Source organism: Hippocampus guttulatus, chromosome 15 (assembly GCF_054856545.1).
Source record: "Hippocampus guttulatus isolate MCC_2025c chromosome 15, RoL_Hgut_1.0, whole genome shotgun sequence".
NCBI classification, from domain to species: Eukaryota; Metazoa; Chordata; class Actinopteri; order Syngnathiformes; family Syngnathidae; genus Hippocampus; species Hippocampus guttulatus.
Genome location: NC_141275.1, coordinates 8,092,222 through 8,107,353, shown reverse-complemented (window position 1 = coordinate 8,107,353; position 15,132 = coordinate 8,092,222). Strand labels below are relative to the sequence as shown.

Here is a 15,132-nt window from a genome sequence, read left to right as displayed (position 1 = left end):
AGACTGGCAAGCATTTACAATTATGGGCAATTTATACTGTTCATATAACCTACCATGCAATGTTTTTATAATATGAAAAAAAGCCAGAATATCAGATAATTAGCAAACTCCACACACACAAAGGGCCGTTGTGGATTTCTCGTTTCTTCACTTTTTATTTCCAGTGAACAGAAAGACTATTGTCAATAATTTTCTCCTTATCTGTCCCCCAGATCAAATGTACATTGCAAGATAATATTTTATTTACAACTCAGATGACTTCAAAGAGGCTTGATTTTCATTCAGCTAGAAATGCTGTGATTACGACTGATTAATATCGAATTCAAAGTCAACTACTTCACCTTGGTGGGGAAGAAAAAAAAAATCCAAAAAGTAATTAAGTTAGATATGAAAGGGAGCTGATTTCCATACAGAGTACACAAGGTTGGCGATGCTTGGCCTTAACTGCATTTGCTTATCTCTACAATAGGAGAAAATTATGAGGCGACATTTTTATTTATTTTATTTTTCGTCAAATTTGTTTGCTTCTGTCACACGTGTTGACTTGACAAAAAGCTCTTGTGAATGAGTGCTGTCTCATTATTAAAATGAGAGTGGTGGGTGGAGGGGTTGTAACTGTTCCACACCTCCCCACATTAATGAGAACATTTTCCATATTATCATTCATCACCATGCTTGTTGTGCTGGAAATGACAGAGGAACAGCGTGCATAATGAGGACTGATTAATTTAGGCCAAACAGGAGGGCTGGGCTCCTCACTAATTAGCATGACGGCAGACGGAGAGGTTGCAGCTGATCCGCACCTGCACGAGGGTTTAAGAAAATGTTTCACAGTACTGTATTACACAATGTAAAGCTGTTATAAACGTTTTTTTTTTGTTGCACATTTTAGGTTTGGGGAGCCCTCATGTGGAGGCCGGCACCACTGCGTTGTAATGTGCAAGCTTCGTTTAGAATTGACGCCAGCAATTTAGTTGTCAAATATGAGAATAATTGCAATTTAAAAAAAAAATTTCTGAGGATAATGCGGACTCTTTGGACTTGGCATGTCAGATTCAAAAGGCTAATGGAGATGCCATTGTTATTCAAAAATAGATTTTTCTTTTTCAAAAAAGACCCCTCGAGCTAAACATGTGAAACCACGTGCACCGTTGAAGACAGAATGCAAGCCTTTTAAAAATTTGGTTTTGTACCACAGAACTGGGGTCAAAACGGGTATCAGTCAGGATAATGCCCGGTTGCTATCATGAAGCCAGTTCAGTTCATCGGCTGGTACTGTTTCACGACTAAGTGATGTTCAAGTCTTGGATGAAGGGCACTTTGTCATCCCAGCTTGTGTCTGTGTTGTTTTTGGAATCGGAACACCGAGATGACAGTGTTTTGTCTGACTAAAGGTGACAATTTAAAGAGTTATCAAAATGTCAGGGCAGATGACAAAAACGGTGCCGTTGTTATTTGTGTCTTTGTCCTCTGAAAGCTTCTCGATGAGAGGTTTGTTGTAACTATTGTTTTGTCATGATAGAATTCCAAAAAAAGACAAAAGCTGGAGGAAAACTGAAGAAAGTTTGAAAGTAAAGTTTAGCTGTGGTTGCGCATACCGGTGTGGAAATTTTGACCAATTTGTTTGAACTGACAAAGCAAAATTAAGGACCATTTACTATCGACTGCTCAGAAACAAAACACTTAAATCTTGATGAAGAAAATACTCCACTTGGTAATCCTCATTGATTCGTAGAGATCAACATCATGTAAAAATGAGAATGTGACTAAGAATGACTATTTATTTTATAATGTATCAATATTTAGTGAATAGTGGTGGTAGCAGGTGGGGCCCGGATCAGTTCCTGTACACTTTTGTGCAGAAATAGATTGACGGTAACAGTATTGTGTTGCAGATGAGGCCCATTATTTTATCTCGTGAAATAAAATCGCAATGTGAGGTTTGGTTCACGAATATTTTAGACAACTCAAGTAGGTGATCTGGGGTTGCCATGACAATGACAGGGGCATCATTCAAATGATTTAACGTGTAAAAAGGTTCAATTAAGAGACCTTGTTGCTCTAAATGAATGAAGGAGATTGAATGAAGTGATGCTTAAATGCTAAAAACAATATTTTGGTACACATGCGAATGTGAAGAAAATGGACAAGAACTGATCAAAGAAAAATGACCCTGCCACGTTTGAAAATCCGAGGCTGAAACCAGTCATGGTAGATAAGATGGTTAACTGCAAGATACACTTTGTCTGGGGTGGTCTGATTTGGTGTGAGGCCTTTGGGGGTTGATAAGGGGGTTGATTCCATTGTGCACACGCAAGCCTGCACTGAAATGTGAAGCGCGGAGGTGTGGAGAAATGCAGATGGAACAATATCACATGATCAATATTGATTGAATAAAGTAAGCCTTAATACACGACAGGTCTTTTTCAAGCTGTGCCGTGAATCCAAAGACACAACTGAGACAATCGAATAGAAGAAACTGAGTGCGGCACGGCCATGAAAGACAATTAGCATAACATATTCGTTCCCGTTTACTCTAAGTTGGCATCGTTATCGTTTCAAATCACGGGTACTCGTCAGCAAATATTCATTGTTGATATAATGTAGTTCTCCCTCTCCAAAAGATGTTTCCATTGTGCTGGACATCCGTTTTGTGTTTCAAGTTGGCTGATATATTGTTCTTGCTATTTTTTTTATCATTTACCTGCTGGGATACTTGACATTTTTTCGCAAGTGTTATTAATTTATTTTTAGTTTGACCTTATGCCTTGGGATATTCACATCCATACTGTATGCAAATAATTGACTTGTTCTTCTCAAGAGATATACTGGTGCAGGTCTTCTCCGTAAGCGGCATTAGAATACTGGGAGGACACGTAATGTGAAGTCGTTTTTAGTTGGGGGGTTTTTTGTCACGATGGAATTGTTCCCTAACATGGTTGAATAAAGCTGAAGCTGTGCTTCCTGTTGATTTTTGGCAGAGGTGTGTGTGGTGTTCTGGAAGGAGATGAGAAAGAGCGCGGGTGAGGTTATGAATAGAAATGTGTGGAGTCCATTTGCTTCCTTCTCACTATCCCACTTGGTGTTAATCGTTTGACTCACATCACCAACCACTCAGCTATTCGGTCCTCGTACAAAGTTATAAGCAATAACAATATGTGACCTAATTAAGGATTTGCACTCAAGGAGGACACACAATAAGTCTGACCATCTGTGTTCAAGCCACTGATTTATGTGTGCCACATGCTGTGTCACACTGGTGATTTATTTACATCAACTGAACATAGAGGTAAACTTTTAGAGTCACCTTATGGAGGACTAGCCACTGGTAACTTGAAAGTAACTCCACAATGATCGCAATGATCCTTTGCTTTTGTTTCATAGCCCAAAGATGTATTCGTTGTCAGAGTGTTTGCATGTTGGAGTTGGTGGCAGGCAAAACATGGAGGACTCAGCCGAAATTATTCCTTCATAAAAAGACAGTCAAGTTTCAGCGAAAAATCTAGACACAAAATTCACAAGTACTCCCTCCCATTAAAACCTACATTTAAAATAACTAAACAATCAGGGCACATTAAACATGACATGGCTGCAGCGAGGTGACATTTTGACAACAGAAATCAGACTGAACCAAACCAGGCAGCTAAATCCAAGAAAACTAACGAGACAATCAGGAGCACCTGGAGTGGCTGGAGCGAACTGATTGGCTGAACAGGGCTAACAAGAACAGGTGGAGACGAAAACCAAACGAGCAAACAAAACATAGGATGGAAAAAAACAAAAAATCTAAAGTAAATCCAATCGAAACAAAGTCAACAAAAACACACATCATGAAAAGCTTCTCATTAAACTTGACCAATGAAGACTGGACATATTCTTCCAATTTATTCAACTTGTGATATTTTAATTTCAACTGATAAGTAAGCGTTGACGTCACCATCATCCGTGATAACAAAATGAAAACGAAAAATAAAATATTCAGCAGAGCACAATTTGTGCTTCCCCTGAACAGATGCCTGGAATAAATTACATCAAAAAGAAGACCTCTCAAAACAGTTGAAATATTATGATAGTTTCGCAAGTAATACCATGCCTAACCTTTTGTACAATTGTTTATGAAGAAAAACTGCTTCATCACTTCGAACAGCATGCACATGGTAACATGAATTGAAATGAGAGACTGTATGTGCAGTGCACTTTTGGACCAACTATGGTTTCAGCTTCCATTATTGTGACGACCGGGGTTGGAGCCCTGGTGTCAGGCTGCAACTAGAGCAGCTACTACTTGTGGCAACAAAGCATGGATTGTGGAAAAAAAAAGCAAGCAGCTATAATGACACCAAACCCATTTTTTACTTATAGAACAGGGGTGTCAAAGTCATTATTGTCGCGGGTCACATAGTAGTTACGGTTTCCCTTGGAGCGCCGTTATGAATTTTGGGAAACCATATGAATGTTTAATCACCTGCAGATATTACATACACAGCGCACAACTAGTTTTAAAATCAGGAGTCAAGAATGATGACTGTTATTGTGGATGACATATGACATTTTGAAAATTTGGTTCAGACTTTAGCAAGCATCATGGAAATTGACATGCTTGATTTGCTTTCATCGGCCACATAAAATGATGTGGCGGGCCAGATCTGGCCCCCGGGCCTTGACTTTGACACCTGTGTTAGATGAGGCACTTTATTTAACCGACTGTGATGCATGGACGCATCATCAAACCACCACCAAGGTGTCAACAACGTGACCGTGCAATCAAGTATGTGCTGCTTCTCAGCAAGTAACATTGTTAGCTAAAGCTAATCCGATCCAACAACTCAATGCAGCTCTGCTTCCGCTGTTGACATTCACACGATCGCAAGGGCGTCACACCCATGTCTGCGTTTTCGTTTCATCACAGTGTTTTAGACAGTCTTTGATTGAAAGTGGCATACCTGCCTGACTTGTGTGCAGTCAGCGTGGGTTCAGTTCCCACTCAGTGACGATGTGATTACAAGTAAGAATGGTTGTCCGTCTCTACCGTATGTGCTCTGTGATTGACTCCAGAATGTAGTCCGTTTTTTGCCCCAAGTTCACTGGGATAGACTTTAATTCCTCATGACCTTGGATCATGTAAGCAATATAGGGAGTGGTTCATAAATTATGAACAGATTGCTCCAAAATGGATTCATAATATTTTAAAAAAAAACATTATTAATGTGAGTATAAAATGGGCGGCAGAGTTTGTATGGAGAAATAATCGTCATTTCCATGTGCATTGTAGACTCAACTTGGGGAAAAATGACCTACTAACCTTCTACGATGGTGATGACCTTTCAGCGAACATTCTTGGCCAATACGGCGGCAAACGTCCTCACTTCAAGCTCTACACATCCATGGCGGATGTCACCATACAGTTTCAATCCGACCCTGCCACCAATATCTATGGCTACAACAACGGCTTTGTGATCCACTTCTTTGGTAAGAATGAAATATGCAAGAGAAAATCCAAAGTCGTTTACAAGCAATTTAGAAAAGAACAATTTGGGCATTACTCTTGTTGCATTGTTGTTCCTTTGCCGTAGCCTTTTGTTTGTCTGGCGCATCGCAGGTGCGCTGCATTCGATAACAGAGACAAACAGGAACACAATGATTGGGTACACTTAATTGCCACTTGCTTTGCGGATGCTTTGTGTTCTTTGCCATGTGCTGTTGTGCCATTGTGTATCAACAAAGCTGCCTGCTGCTTTCCTGCCGGCGAACATCTCAAGCCTTTGTTTACATCTGCTTCCCAAAACAAGAATGTTTTGTTCACAGAAAATTGCATTTGTATCCCTTGCCATGACATGAGTTGTTGTTTTTTTTCATCCTTCAAGAACCACCCGTCGCTTGTATATATATATATATATATATATATATATATACACTACCACACCTATATCCGAAAAAACAACGAAACGTTACGACATTTTCTCCTACTACCGTATTGGCCCGAATATAAGACGGCCCTGATTATAATATATACCTCAAGTTTGAAAAAAGACTTTTTGAACACCAAATTAATTTTTATAGAGAAAATATGACAGTACATCTGAAACAAATGATTATAACAATATATTTGAGAGAAAAAACATGTTATTTTGCCTCATTCAAATCTTAATATCTGAACATTTAAATATGTAAACTAAAGTGCAATCACATTTGTAAATGAATGGCTTCTGGTTTTTGAAATGTAAATTACATCATAACTTCTCCTCAGCTGCCGGTGAACCTGGCCGATCTTCGACCCACTTTTCTCCAGATTGTCGCTACGTTTCCCCATTTTCTGTTATCTCTTCTCTTATTTTCTTCTCTTTTCTTTCTTACCGCTATTTTTTATTTTTCTTCTTCCTTCTACTGCTATTTTTATTTTTATTCTTCGTGACAGGGGTTCACTTTGGCCTCTGGAGTCAAGTTCAGCATTCGCTTCAATGATATTTGGCACCATCTAGCGTCGTGAATGGGTATAACGTCTGGACCCCGAATATAAGACGACCCCCACTTTTTCAGTCTTATTTCAATGCAAAAAACACCGTCTTATATTCGGGCCAGTACGGTATTAATCAGAATGTGTGGGAATGCTTGTATTTGTACTCAGCCGTGTTTGTGTACCCTCGACATCAAGATCTCAGCATTCACACAATTCCTCATTATCCACCTGGCACACTGCCTATTTCATCACCAATATCCACAGAGGTGCCGAGGAACGACACCTGCTCCGAATTGCCCGAAATCACCAACGGATGGAAGAGCACATCCCACCCTGACCTCATCCACGGCACCGTCGTCACATATCAGTGCTACCCCGGTTTTGAAATGGTGGGCTCCGAGATCCTCATGTGCCAATGGGATCTCAGTTGGAGCGGCGATGTGCCAAGATGTCAGGAAGGTGAGGAACAACATGTCACCATCATGTAATGAATCTCATCACAATGTCTGCCGAGCTATTGTTTGACACCACAAGTCATCCGTCTGCTCAGGGATTGTTTTTCATTGTCGGGACAAGAACTCTATTAATTTATAATTCTATCCAACACAAGGCAGCCAAAGTACCCTGGATCGGATACAATCTACATCAGAAGAGCAATTGTAGCGATTTTAAATTATATCTGATCTAAGGCTGAGGTTACATCAGTAAAAATTCCTTTTCCAATTATCATGTTTTTTTTCTTGTAACTTGGCAGTGATTTTGACCCAATCAAAGACATACATTTGAGAAATAATACTAGCGTATACTATACAACACATGCTATGTTGGCAAAAAGGAGCAAGAGCTCTCCCGATTGACAAGCTATTACGTTCTTAGATTTATAGCACCATGTGCTACTCCAACGAAAAACACAAACATTCAGTGTTAAGAGATACCTATTAATACAGGTACATTCCTTTTTTTTCCCTCCCCCATACACCAGTGATGACATGTCAGGACCCGGGAAATGTGCAGCACAGTCATCGAGTGAACACAGGCACCCGCTTTGCCGTTGGATCTTCAGTACAGTTTTTCTGTAACAAAGGTTACATTCTGTCGGGCAGCAGCGTCCTTACCTGCTACAACCGAGACTCGGCCAAACCCAAGTGGAGTGACCGGCTGCCCAAGTGTCTTCGTAAGTCATACACTAAATATAGGTCGGTCTGTTTTTGGTTTTTATTTGTGTTTTCTTTACTGATGCAAATCTCTTTTTCACAAAGGATAAAGTATGAGTTTGTACATTTAAGTTAAAGTTCAACCAATGCCTGATTTTTAGTGGTCTAACCTTCAACTTCATGTCAGCTGGCAAAAACGCTTGCTATGAAGCACAGTCTATTATTTATCGCTTTTCAAGACCTGCGATTCGCAGTCAATGAGAACATCCAGCTCAGATTTACTACCGGTAAGCCTTCAACTCCTAATGATCCATTATTGATTGACCTCTCTCAACATTTGCATAGAACAGACTTAGGTTAGTTTAACTGTCCTCCAAAACGGAAGTACTTTTGTTGTGAATCAAAGTCTTACAGTGACTGCCCCCGACTTGTAACTAAAGTCAACTGGCCCCTCCAAGTCTTGCTCTGGAACGCACACACCAACATGATCTCCCCCCACTATCTCTGGCTATGAACCACATCCGTACGTACAAATGTTTCTGTCTTCAGCCGAAAAGTACGAGCCATGCAGGAACCCCGGTGGCCCCTCCACCAGTGCACAAAGTTCTGAAAAGGCTTTTTACCAAGCTGGCGAGATGCTGACCTTCTCCTGCCACCCAGGCTACGAGCTGCAGGGCGAGGCCACAATTTACTGCATCCCCGGACACCCGTCACAGTGGAACAGCACGCCACCGGCTTGTCGAGGTAAAGAGCGCGGGTATCGAATGCTTTTAAAGCTCACAAGTCCATGAGCTATTGATTTCCTTGCTGCAAAAAAACCCAAAACAAAACAAGATATAGTTTAGTGCTCAAGTGTGACGTGAGCTTTGTGTAACACCAACAAAAAGGACCGAACACTCATTGTCTCTTTGCAGCTTCCTCGAGTCGATATGTGAATGAACACAGGCTGGACGGTGAGTTATACTTTCGAATATGGCAACAACAATGCATCAGTATTATTTTTGTAAGATTTTGTAGAAATAATGTTGTTGTTTTTTTGTGTGTGCCTCTTCTGACCCCACAGTTGCCAATACCAATTATGGCATTGAGGGAACCAATATTACCCTCGCTGTCTTTTTTCCAATGGCAATTATCATGGCGGTGGTCCTTGGGATCTATGTTTGTGCTGCAAAGTAAGCAGTTGCACACAACGTTTTTTGTGTGACCTTTGAGAACGAATACACATTTCATGATGCCGCGTGTGCCCCCCGCCCACCTGTTTTTCAGATTCCAAGGGAAGTCTATCAGCATGCCAACGTCATCGCCGCCGTATGACAACGTGGCAGAGGAGTCCGCCTTCGACAACCCGGTTTATGACAGAGGAGTAAGTACAGTTATGACCGTGCAAGCCGTGGACTCACAAAACACCAGCGTGCTGTCCTGAATCGTCCCTCGTCTGGCTGGCCATCTTGTTGTCATCTCATATTTCACCACAAGAGGGGACCCATAACTCCTCTTCCATCACCATTTTCCATCGGCAGCAGACAATGGAGAACATGGAGCTCCATAAGATGAAGAATGAAAACTTAGCACTGATTCATTTTTGTATTTGATCCAAAGAGGCCCCCCATCCCCCCACCCAACAGCGTTGGTCCTCAAATGACACCATTTTTTCCCCTCCATTATTTTTAAATGCATCACTCCATTTGTCTCCATGATTTCACCATCACTGCAGAATGCATTTTGTTGACAAGATGGTTATAAAACATCCCCTCCAATTCTTTCCTCTTCTCCTTCAGCACTGGCAGGCACATTCTAGATACTAAATCTGTCAGCCTGTCATACTGTTCACATTGGCGCCACTTCACAACAACTATGAGGTGAGATCTCCGGCCGTTGCTGAGAGCACATCTAACTCACTGTCACCATGGCCACCAGACCACCATTTTGACTACCTCTTCCAACCTGTCACACCGTTTCATTATCTTCTTGAGGAATACATTATGGCAGCTTCAGAATGCTTAAACTACTCCTGGGTAACGTCATGTCTCCATTCAGAGAAACACAGCTGTATGATCCACATAAAATACTGACCAATATCTTCAAAATGGTTTTGTTTTGAATAATACCGCTTATTTAAAAAACTACTAATATCCCTGCAAAATACACATAATATTTTGGAATGTAGAAGTTACAGTCTATTCAGTAGCTATGTGAAATATGATAACTACAGCTGGTTTAAGAAGATTTTTTTTCCACTCCGTAGCTGCTTTATTAGGTTCACCTGCACAGTTTAGTAAGAGCCAATTCATAAGATGTATCCAAAACTGGACAGGTTTGATTGATTTATTTTCTCGTTGTGGGTCCAGGTGCTTCAAACTGCAGTCCATCCATATTGTGCAGGTGTACCGATTAAAGTCAGCACCAAAGTGAATTTAATGTTGGCCCTTATGTGTCAGAATCATAGCAAAAGCCACTGATACATGTAATAATTGATCACAATACTGCTTCCTGTGGAGTCTAATGTCACGTTTGCAAAACAAAGATGATATAACTTGCAATTCAAGCAAATAATCAAGCTATCAACAGCATTTGTGTATTGATTTGGAATTCTGTTTGTGATAATGTTTGGTTGTATTTTAGGTACCAAAGCCGAATGGTCTTTCCTCAAATGTGAGCACGGTGGCACATACAGATTTATCCGAAATACGCATCTGGCTGGCATATAACTTCGCCTTTGTATATTACAAATAAAGACAGATACTTTGTATGCTGTACAAACATGTATAAAAATGTTTCACAGATTATATCAACTGCCCTTTGACTGATTTGTGTGTCTGGTCTTTATAGGATTAACGAAAAAAAAAGATTAAGAGGTGTCAATTTAGAGACCTTGAATTGCTCAAGCTTTGCCTTTTGGGATCTCCCTCTGCACTGTTCGTCTTTTCCTTTGAGGATATTGTAAATATGTCTTTCCAAGGTCGACTCTGTGAATCTGTGGATCACCATGGTGATATTTTTATAAACTAAATTGCTTATGAGAGAAGGTGATCACTTGTTTTTTTCTGTATTTTTAATGCCCTAACTGAGTAGCAGACCTTGTGGGGAAAAAAGGGGGCTTTTGTTGAAATCTGTTCCGTACAAATTCCTATCATCTAGCTTTCTGTCAACTTGCCGATATGACTGTATTTTGTCTGCGTGTCTGAATCTGCTCTTTGTAAATAAAATGCCTGTCCAATACATGTGTCTGGTTCCTCACTTCAACCAGAGAAATCTTACTGAACCTCGTCATGCAACAACAACGCATGGTATACATCCAGTTACATTACTTAACATTATTAATTACATGGATTTGAGCAAGAGTGCATTCACTGGTTAAAAAAAAAAAAGAGAGAATATGATCATGTAATTTACGGTTTCTTCTGGATTTACACGTTTCACAAAAACAATAGCCTTATTTAGTACAGTACTGTAGGCATCAAATAGTGTGCGTTTCAACAAACGAGGGGAGAATCAAATATCAAATCGGATTAATAAAATATATCACTTTTAAATGTTGAAAGTATATAAGTGTGAACACCAATATTCCAGCAGTGCTAAAAAGTATTAGATGCCCATAAATAGACTGAAACAACAGCCTTCAGATGGATGTCAGGTAATAAATATACAACAGCAAAAAATATGTCTTTTTTTGTTTTGTTTTGTTTTTTTGTGGATCTGGAAATAGATGACAAGAGGATGAGGTTGTTCAATCAAACCTCATGTCATAATGAAGCATTGGCGTAATTGCATAATATTGTCAATAGATGGCGGTAAACCACTGCTCCCCCGCTTACGGTAGTCATTACACTTGAAGACAAAACCAAAAAAAAACACCTAAATGAAATGAAAATATTGGAGGGATAAATAGTATTTGGTTCGACAGAAAAATAAAGTTGTGATTTTGTTCCGCACTGTTGCCGTCTGGGGCATACAATTTTTACTCGTCGACTCGTGTTAGCAGTTTGACATTTGCAGCTTTTAGTCAATGCAATAGATAAGATACTGCCTCAAAAAATGGGGAAAAAAATGAAAATCGCAGTCTGAACCAAGCCGAGATTGTTGTCACTTGTGTTTGAGCATCGTGCCGGACCAACACACTCAATAGAGAGGAGTGTACAGTAGGTGTCACTGTTACAACAGATGAAGGAATCCCCCTTCCATCATAAAGTCTGCATTGGATGACGTTTATCAAATATGCACTTCAGAATTTCAATCGTAACCTCGAAATGTCAGATGTTGTAAGCAGAACTCGTGTGCAGTATTTTTTCCGTCTTTCGGCACCTGATGCATTAACATATAGTACCGCCAGGTGGCAGTCTACTACTGAGTCACGTATCCCAGCCATGAAGTCACTCACCCTCGAGTATCATGCATAACTGACGTGGTCTGATGAGGGCCTTCTGTTGTTCACAGTGGCTCCCAATTAAAATGAGACCACCTCACAATCCAGAGGAGACCAGAGCATGGCACTTATTACAGTAGACCATTATAGACCTCCAGCTAAGTGTGTGCAGCCTAGGGGGTGGGGAGCAGACAGTACACTTTCCATGCGCTGTGGGATACATTTTATGAGACATCGTTTAATTGAGGCTAATGACTCGTTCAGTAGTAGTATTTAGCAATAGTGCCTGTGCGTGTGTGTAAATCCATTACAAACACTCTCAAAATAAGGGCCGATGTGTTTACTGAGAGAAAACATCTTGGGTGTAATATGTCTTTTTCTGTCTAAGAGCAAACATGGAGTTCATTGTCTGTTTCTGCGTGAGTCTTACAAAGAAACAGCATGAAAATGTCACAACAGATGAATACAATAATGCAGCATCTAATTCTCCTCAAAAAAATGTCCCTTAGAAATAATTGCAAAGTTATTGTATGAAGATAAGTACTTTTTTAAAAATAATTAGACAAACAAGGTCCCTGATAGTAAATGAATCCCTACGCAATTGTTTTAATAATGCTCGTCTTTAAGAACATTACATTTCTACTTACAAAAAAAAAATGTATCTGGATCCAAATGATTTTAGTTGATGAAATAAAATTGAGTAAATTCAACACAACCATTTTCCCCCAGTGGACAAAATCATGTATGCAATCTACATTAATTCCAAAATCTTTTGCACTCAACACAATTTTGGAGGTGGTGTTGGTCCAGCGGTACAGTACGGTCTGGAAAACTTGATGCTTTGTGTGGTACGGGAGATCTGAATGCAAGTGTGTGGTTGTGAGTTCGCGTACGGTGTACATGATGGGAGATGGAGCTTTATACGAGCTGTTTTCCTTCCAGGACGCTGAGCAGGTTTGAGATTGAGGGCTCTGAACAGAGGGGGGACAAAAGCAAGCAAGCCAGAGGGCGGAGGGGAGCGGATGAACCGGTGAGATGATAATGCAGCATGACACCTCTGAAATGAATCCCTGGTTACCATGGCGAAGAAGCGGGATGAGCCGCTCTCTTAGGAGCCTCAATAAAAGCATGTTGTAAATGATGTTTGATTAGTATTTTCAACATGTTCCTGCTCGGAAGAGACGTTTTTTTTGTCAGCTGCCTCTTCCATTGTTCTTCTCCAGCCCAATATTATGAGGAGAAATAAACTGCAACTGCCAATTTATATGGTACATATATGATCCGCCGCGTGATGTCCTTGAGTACACATGCAGAACGGCACCCATAAATAAAGTTTCGTATTATTACTTGTATTCTTTTACACACACATACTGTGTTTACTATGCATTAAATCTATTGAATAAACACATACGTTTTTTTCAAGAAATCATAACAATAGGCTAATTAAAAATTCTGAATCGCATATTCATGCAAGCGCACAATCTAAATTGTATCATAATTTATTCAGCCTAAACATCGAGCACCCGATCCTGTTTGCTGGAGGCTTAAGACTAAAGAATGTGTGTTCTGCATTCCAAATACAAAACGGGCGGTGGGATCTTTTCATGACACAATTATTTACTTAAGCGCCTCAGCATATTAAGCAGGTTCCATCTTATTTGCCAATCAAATAAACGACTTTCTTTCATGAATACATGACATGTGCAATTATATTTATCTAACAGTAATATGATATTATTTGAACAAATCAGAGTGCCTACATAATGATTTCACCTATAGTATTATTTATAACATCAAATCAACGTGTGAAATTAAATGAGCGTGGCTACTGATGTTTGCAGTTTGGTGTTTCATCACTTTGAAATGATGCATCCATATTGAATTAGGATAGTCTGTCGCCGCAGCACTTAAACATTCATTCATTTTTCCATCCTGTACTTGGTATTACAAGTGCTTTCTACAACAGCTGCTCCCGATATGAAATAAATAAGGCTCAGACAGGCATTATACACTGTCCCAAAAATTCCAATGCAATTCTTTCAGGTTTATTCTCAGCTTTTGGACAATACCCTCTTTGAATCATTACATTTTTCCCTCTCCTCAAAAAAATGAACATAAAATGACCTCCACTTGGCAACTGTCTGGACTGCTAACCTTCCACAACTTCTTCAAACTGAGAGCAACCTTCAAAATAATCTCCCGTAACGTTCTTATTGACAGTCTTACCTGGAGTGAAATCTCTGAGACATTTGGGGATGGGGATGGCCATTCTCATTTCATTCAACCCAAATCATTCCTATCCCACCCGCCCCTTTCTCTATGGTATTCCCCAAGGCTCTCTCCTCTGCCCACTTTGTTCGTCATCTACCTCCTCATTGCCCCGACATCCTGTGAACACAACATCGAATTCCCAATACAGGTAGTTATCTTAACCTGTCCAGTGACTATGCCCTGTCTGCGACTTTCAAATCCATGTGTATTATTGAATCTTGTTTTAATAGTCTGGTTTTATAGTACTGTATGTGCAGTGCCCTTGGGTGTTCTAAAAGGAACTTTGAAATTATATAATAACATGAACAGTTACAATAGAAGACATCCTTAAGCAAATGCCAAATCCCCAGTCGATGCCGATCTGTTTACGCAGTCCACAACTCTCATGGTGTGTGATCCAAAAGGCCCATCTACATGTCCACACAAATAGATGTCCAAGACACTACCAGTCAATTACTTAAAAACACACATCATGCTTATTCACTTATACTTACTGGTAAACTTATTGATTAACCTGACAGACATTGGCCAATCAATGAAAGCAATTTCTGGAATATATATATATATATATATATATTTTTTTTTTTTGGGGTCATTTTTAGAACATTTAAGCACAAGTCAGAATCATTTCTTTGAACATCTTCATATGTCTCATTGGTAGAAATTCAGTGTGCTGGCTCAGCTCTACTGATGATTGGTGATTAATGAATGTTGATAATGCCATGCTCACTTTCGTCTGATATTTCACTGATGACCAGTTCAATAATTCTATAAAGAATCAAACTGCCATTGACGCCCCAATTCAATAGTAATTAGAGTAAGATCACTACTAAGACGAGAAATGTCAAGTAAACAAAATTGGATCCACTCACTGTCGAATTAAAGAG

The 15,132-nt window shown here is 39.9% G+C and overlaps 1 protein-coding gene across 3 annotated transcripts in view; it reads left to right on the top strand.

Annotated features, from left to right (window-relative positions):
- Positions 1 to 10,830, top strand: part of LOC147193658 (seizure protein 6-like) — a 76,207-nt gene extending 65,377 nt beyond the window's left edge. The window contains exons 10-18 of one of the 3 annotated variants that reach the window (XR_015103086.1): positions 5,273 to 5,469; positions 6,722 to 6,916; positions 7,440 to 7,631; positions 8,161 to 8,355; positions 8,526 to 8,564; positions 8,675 to 8,783; positions 8,878 to 8,974; positions 9,390 to 9,470; positions 10,234 to 10,830. Coding sequence is in view for 2 of the 3 variants with exons in the window: in XM_086131306.1 (XP_085987432.1) it covers positions 5,273 to 5,469; positions 6,722 to 6,916; positions 7,440 to 7,631; positions 8,161 to 8,355; positions 8,526 to 8,564; positions 8,675 to 8,783; positions 8,878 to 9,034 (1,084 nt within the window). In the remaining variant the exon portion in view is untranslated. The other 2 variants (XM_086131307.1, XM_086131306.1) reach the window with 2 other exon arrangements.
- The last annotated feature ends 4,302 nt before the right edge of the window (positions 10,831 to 15,132 follow it).